Source organism: Poecilia formosa, unplaced genomic scaffold (genome assembly GCF_000485575.1).
Source record: "Poecilia formosa unplaced genomic scaffold, Poecilia_formosa-5.1.2 Scaffold609, whole genome shotgun sequence".
NCBI classification, from domain to species: Eukaryota; Metazoa; Chordata; class Actinopteri; order Cyprinodontiformes; family Poeciliidae; genus Poecilia; species Poecilia formosa.
Genome location: NW_006800548.1, coordinates 157,213 through 164,148, shown reverse-complemented (window position 1 = coordinate 164,148; position 6,936 = coordinate 157,213). Strand labels below are relative to the sequence as shown.

Here is a 6,936-nt window from a genome sequence, read left to right as displayed (position 1 = left end):
TTTGCATCCACCTGAATAATATGTAGTTGCGCCCCTGCCTACAGGCAATGTAGTTAGACTAATTTGATGACTTAGAATTTTATGACAATAAGATTTGTCATTGGATTTTATTGTACACTGTATTATTTCATATCTTAAGTGAAATTTAAAATATCTGATATTCTTAGATACAGTCAATAAATAATGTGGATATGTACAATAAAGTGAAAATTTAAGTGAATGTGTTTGGATTGAGGATGCTTGTGGACTGGAGTTTTTTTTTCACATATTTTTATTTAAAAAAATAAGTTTTTCCAACATTTTGAAATTCAGTCTATTACGCTTTTTTGACACAACTTCTCCTGCTGTGGAAAACACCCTCTCACATGGCACAGATGAGGCTGGAGTGCAAAGGTATTGCAATGACAACCGGAAGAGGTTAGGATAAATTGTCTTGTGGTTCTGCCAGTATGTCATTGGATCCTGACATTTGGCAATATTGCCCTCTGCAAGATATCTCTGCACCTCCTGGATGGCATCAGCTGTGGCACTTTTGGTCAGCCTGCCTACTTTGGTGTCAAGATGGTGCCAAAGGTTATCTAAAAACAACAAATTGACATTTTAGTACATCTTGTCCAAACAAACAACAAATAATGCTGAATAACATGCCTGAGTTGGGTGCAGATAGCTGTTGTGAAGATGGTCCTGGCTGGGGCTCATTTGAGTGTCCGATAATAGACGCACATTCTGACCGCAGTCTACTGATGGCCTCATTGCATTTGGAGGAATTGCGGAACCCAAGTGATTTAAATCTGGGATCTAGAAGTGTTGCTAGGGCCAACACACTTTTTGACTCCAGATTGGAAGCAGTGTCTGTGACTCGACGCTTCAGTTTTTCATGTAGGTTATGGCTGGCTGTGTGTGCAAGGTTGATGCATTACTCTCTAGTGCAAGATAGAGCATTTTCATCATTGGGATGACCTTGGATCCTGACACTCGCCTCTCTTCAGACAACTCCACTGTAGCTTGATGGAAAGGAGCAAGCACAAGAAGTGTTTCTCCTATGATGTTATGCTCATCAGCTGTAAGTGGAGTCAAATCTGCTTTTAGAGAGGTCAGAGATACCCACACTGGTTCTCTCTCATCATGTAGTCTTGACTGCATTTCATATGTGCTGTTCCAGCGTGTTGGCACCTCATTGATAAGTTTCAGGATTGGTCGTCCCATCTGTTGTTGCACTTGAGCAAGCTTCTCCTTGGCTGTAGTGCTTGATCTGAAGTATGTGACAATGTGCCTAGATTTCTGTCTGATGGATGTAAGTGTGGGGATCTGATCACATGATTTTCTAACTAATAAATTGAGAGTATGTGCAATGCAAATCGAGTGCCAAATTACTAGCTGCCTAGCGGATGCGATCATGTTTGGTGCTGCATCAGTCACAAGACACCTTACTTTATTGGTTATGGTCCAGTCCTCCATTATGTCTCTTGTGACTTGGGCCAAATTGTCAGCAGTGTGACTTTGTGGAAAGTATTTTACTCCTAATACAGATGTACACAACTGCAGATTTTCATTAATGTAGTGACAGGTAAGAGCCAAATAAGCCTCCATGTTCACAGATGTCCACATGTCAGCCGTTATACTCACTGCCACAGCTTGCTGTACTTCCATTTTCACTCGTTCCTGTTCCTCCTCAAACTTTTTGGCCACCATTTGTTTGATGGTCTGATAATTATATCAGTGAAACCAAAACAAAATCAATATATTAAAATTAAAGATTAAATTATTATTTTTTTTAATTTAAACTAATACTTTAGATAATTTCCCCACAAACTTTTCTGATTGGCAAACCATATGAAGGTTCAAGGACTTGAACCAGTGCCTTGAACCCTTCACTTTCCACAATGCTGAGAGGCTGGCAATCCTTCACAATGAAATTCAGTAGAGCCTCATCCAGCATTTGCTTCCTAGAAGCTTGATGGTTAAAAATGAAGTAAACAATACATTATATTAAATAACTCATTAAAAGCAACTGAGTAATTTGTAAAATGGCTGTATACCTGAAGTTATTCTAGGTGTATCTGGGACTTCATTCTCATGTTTGGCCCTATAATGCCTCAGCATTGAGGAGGTGGATTTATTTACATAAGACAATTCTGTCAAACATATGCGACACCTAACCTGCAGAACATAATATGAAAGTAAATTAAGAGTCAATTTCAGCTGAAACAACAACAAAATGAAAATAAATACCTTATCTTCCGATGTAAGATCAAAATGGTCCCACACTGCAGAAACCTTTTGTTTGTTTGGAGGCTGTTCCATAGTTGACACTGTACCAAAAAAGATCACGAATTCTTTTGGCAAATGCATCCCGTTGACAGATTCGCTTCCTTATAAACACAGTTTGCCATCTAGTATCATTTCGAAACAGTTCCTGTATCAGCCACGTGACTTGATGAAACCAATGCGTGCACCGACACGGGTTTTGGTCTATGGGCTTGACACATGCGCCGGCGGGTCGGTGTTGCTGGACCCATCACTACTGTTATGACTCCAACACATTTCTTCAGACAGGTTGGCACGACTTTTAATGCTGTCCAAATTTTTTTCTATAAGCTAATTTCTTTAGTAATTATTTATTTTTTATGCTCTATCTTGTAAACCAGGTGGGCAGAGTAATTTGAATGAATATGATGGTGACACACACAGGTGAGTCTGATTAGTTTTGCTCACACTACTTTTTAAAATATTTATTTATTATCCTAATGTTTCTGCTATATTTCCTGTTTTTCCTTCCAGACTGGAAGTCTTCCTCCTTCATGTTGGCGAAAACAAGAGCAACATCAAAGACACTTCACCATCAGTGATCACAAGACCATCCATGGCTGCTTCCAATGAACTTTCAAAGCACACTTCACCTTCAGTGCAAAGTACCATGAATGTATGACCTTTGTTGTATATTGCTGTCAGTGCTGCTTGATGTTTTGAAATAAAAGTAGATTACATACTGCAACTGGTGCTGGTGTTTTTGTAGCATCTAATGTCTTTTAAAATGAATTTGGGGATTATTGATGGCCAGTAGTTTCTGGGGGGAAAAAAGGTTTTAATTGCTCTAGTGGCTTTTTTATTTGGTAGTAAATTGACACAAAAAGTGAGTAATGAGAGAAGGGGAAGACTGGGAAGGAAACCCACAACAGCCACATTGAAAACTAAGTCTTCATATGTGGGTTGTGCTTAACCCCTGCACCACCACAGCACACCCTGAGGTAGTATTTCAAAACTCAGATTTCTATATTAATATATATTTTACACCATTCTGTGTTAGATTAACACGTTCATAGTGTTAACTTTTGACAATATATACTAGTGTTGGGTAGATTAATACTGAAGTGTGTTTGATTTCAACTACTGTGAGTGTTGATTCAACTCTATCACAAATAACAGTTTCAAAAGTGTAACTTCTACACCACACCATCCAGAGTGGACCGATATAGACACTTTCAAAGTGTTGAATTTAACTCTGTAGGAGTTGATGGAACACTTCCAAATTTGCTGTGTACTTGGCCCACCTTCCTCACTGTTGTTACTGTATGTTACTGTTTCTTAAGAGGTAACTCGCTATCTAGCTAGTTTAGCTGCATTTGGCGCTGTTGTTTGCGCATGCGCAGTGACCTAAACATGAGAAAAAGTCTGTTCTTATTCTTCTTTGTTATAATAGCGGTTAGCAAACTGCTATTATAAGGCAAAGGAAGCATTAGAGCCACCATCTGCTAAGACCTCCCTGTATATTAATCAAGTGACAGGCTGACATCTTCTTTTTTAATGTCAGGCAATCTACCCACACTAGATTTGCGATTGACTGGTAAATTGCGATTGACATATTGAGCACCGCTGTTTTACGTACAAGGCTCTCTACAGGAAAATGCCCAGTCTTGATACTTCAAATGATAAAAGAAATATTAAAATGACTTAAACCTCCTGTTTTGCTTGTTCTTTCTGTTGGTTGAGTTCTCTGATGTTCTCCATGAAACTTTTCCTAGTACTCTGATGAGAGGCCAGGGATTCTTCAAACTTATGTTGTAAGTCCTTCAGCTCACACCTAACAACTACTGCATTCTGCAACATAAAAAGATGCAAATTAATGAATTCACCTCACAACAGAACTAAACTGGGAGCGTGCAGCCCTGACATACTTTTACCTTGTCCAGCTCTTGTCTGCTAAGCGCTTCCCTCTGCATACGCTCCGTCTCCATGGTGGCTGTAGCCAGATCCTGTTGGAGGGATGCTATTTTTTCTGTAAGGGCAGCTTTCTCAGCTTCCTGCTGGAACAAAGCCTGGACACAACAAACTATGAGGTCAGATTAATATATAGTCAGTGGCAAACAAAGCTGGATGTTCTTGGGCCGATAGTGACTTGCCCAAGTTTTCTGATCCTTTTACTTTTCTCTAATGGGTAGTTGTGAAGTGGAAGAAAAGGTCACTTTTACCACAAATGATAGGCTATGAAGGAGAACATTAAAGCTGCAGCCTGTAACTTTTATAAATAAAGAATTTTTTTTTTACATATTTGCTGAAACATACTTTGAGGATCTTAGCGCTGTCAGTCACCTTGCTAGTTAGCAAAGCCACAGAGGTCGGCAGATAAACATATTTTCTGTAACTGTAAGTTGTTTCTCCGCCATTAGCATATTAAGCATCATGTACACAAGGTTGACTGACAGTACTAAAGATAGTCTCCTGGCTCAGATTGGTTGTTTTTAGTCAGAAGGGCTGCACTTCTTCAGACAATAATAGGTCAGTTTAACCATGGCTTTCTCACGCTTATCCTTTGGCATTATGACATGGTAGCAGTTTTAACACACATGTAAATATTATTTTATGAAAGTTGCATACTGCAGCTATAAGTGTGACCTGCATTTGTATACAACCCTTCATCCTCAGAGGTTTGCTTGAGAGAATAAGTGACAAAACATATTGTCACAACAAGAAACACTTTCAAGAGTAACGTTATGGAGATGTTTGTAGCAGGTCTGATGCCGTGATTTATACATGATTGTATTCTTGTTTTTATTTATGTTTGCATTCTCATAATTTCTGGTTTCTTCTGTTCTTCTCTGCTGTATTTATAAGTTACTTTATATATCTTATACTAATAATAATAATTATTATTAAATCCATTAAATTTTTTATTTCCACTTCACAAATGCACACCTGTTGGTTGTGGTCTCCAACATCTCAATAAAATATTTTGCGCACAGGGAACTGGCAAGTTTAGATAAACCTTCCTTGAGATTTGATACAGTAAGTGTTTTACGAGAGAATAGCAATAAAATAATGTCCTGTAGAACACTGGACAGTATTCCACTGACTGTCAGTTTTAAAATACAACTACATTTCATATAGGATAATTCTTTAACATATCCGAAAATACTTGAACAAAGACAAATGTATTTTTAAATGGGAAACACCTGTTGCTTTTTGTTTTCAGCCTGTAGGAGCCTTTGGCTGAACTCCTTCTGCAGCTTTGCCAGCTCATCCTGCACCTGCTGCAGCGCCCTCTGGTTGTGCGCACGCAGCTCCTCGCACTGCACGCGTAGCTGCTCTTCAGTTTGCTGCTGTTGGACAGCGAGCTCTGCAAACTGCTGCTCCTGTTAAAACGTCAAACATCGACATGCACTTCGGTTCCAATCTGGAAACAATATCTTCAATATGCGAATGCCCATGACAACAAAGTTGCTGGTGTTATTTTTAAAGCCATTGTGAGTTTATGTGGGAACACATGCCAACAAATGGAGAGGAGTAAACAAGAACTGAAGGCAGGTTAGACCTTTTAATGTTTAATGTCCGACTGTCATCATAATGACATAAATGCAGGCTGCTGTAACCAATGCTGATTATGTGTGCACATAAATTAAAACTGTTTACTAGCCAGGTGCTGCACCAGGTGCCGCAACATGGTCCTCAGGCTGATGATTTACCGTTTGCTTATGTTCGGCTTCCAGCTGCTCTCTGTGAATTTGCTCTGTATTGTTCCGCATCAAAAGGGCATTTCTTTCCACCTCAGTCAGCTTTTCCTCCAACAGTCTTTGTTGTTTTGCAGCTTGTTGTAGCTGTTGTTCAGCATCTGCACGCATCTGAGCAGCGTCACCTGCACAAAGAAATAAATGCGTATAAATGCGTGAACCCCGGGCCAGTAATGAAATACTGAGTTGTACATCATGAAGAGATGTTAAAGTGTTATTAACATGTTTTTGGGGAGTTGCATATGCAGCCCATGTTCAGCCATGGGTTTACCCGGAACATTGAAGCTGAGCACTATTTATCTGATCCATGTGTGTTTGCATGTAGCAGAGAGACCAGGGTCAGCTGAGAAAGCAGCTTCAGTGATACTGCAGCCCAGCTGTTGCAGATCTCAGGGCTGAAATATGGATCTCTGGTGGATGGCTGGAAAAGCTTCATGGCCAAGGGGCTTGGCATAGAAAACAGTGAGACCTCTGGGGGAAGGGGCCACTCACGCGTCAGGGCCTCGTTAGCCAGACTCAAGCTGGATCTCTCGCCCTCCAGCCTGGTGAGCTTGGCCTCCAGGGACGCGGAGAGCTCCTGGCTCTCGAATATAGTTGCCTCCAGGGATTTCTTCTCTGCTCTGGAACAAAGCAATAAAAAGGCACTGAGCTCTGAAAAAAACCAGGACCTTTGAAACTCAAGGTGGAGAAGATCATAAAATCCAATAATCCACCTCAAACACAGCTTCCAATAAAACTAGTTTACTTGTAGACTCTTGTTACACGAGACTCTGCTTTAGAAATCCAAATTCACTTTAGGTCAGATTGCCTTAAAATATACAATGCCATTTGGTTTTACTTAACTCAACTCACACACACACTTAAGGACTGAGAAGTCAAGGTATGAACCTACATTGATTCATGCCAATGTATGCCTGCCTGACTTCATATA

The 6,936-nt window shown here is 40.0% G+C and overlaps 1 protein-coding gene across 2 annotated transcripts in view; it reads right to left on the bottom strand.

Moving 5' to 3' along the window:
* crocc2 (ciliary rootlet coiled-coil, rootletin family member 2) overlaps positions 1-6,936 on the bottom strand; it is a 48,503-nt gene that overhangs the window by 14,836 nt on the left and 26,731 nt on the right. For both annotated transcript variants that reach the window (XM_016665697.1, XM_016665696.1), the window contains 5 exons: positions 6,498-6,625; positions 5,961-6,130; positions 5,451-5,630; positions 4,182-4,316; positions 3,958-4,098 (listed from right to left, as the gene is read on the bottom strand). In XM_016665697.1, coding sequence (XP_016521183.1) covers positions 3,958-4,098; positions 4,182-4,316; positions 5,451-5,630; positions 5,961-6,130; positions 6,498-6,625 — 754 coding nt within the window. The remainder of the gene's footprint in view (positions 1-3,957; positions 4,099-4,181; positions 4,317-5,450; positions 5,631-5,960; positions 6,131-6,497; positions 6,626-6,936) is intronic.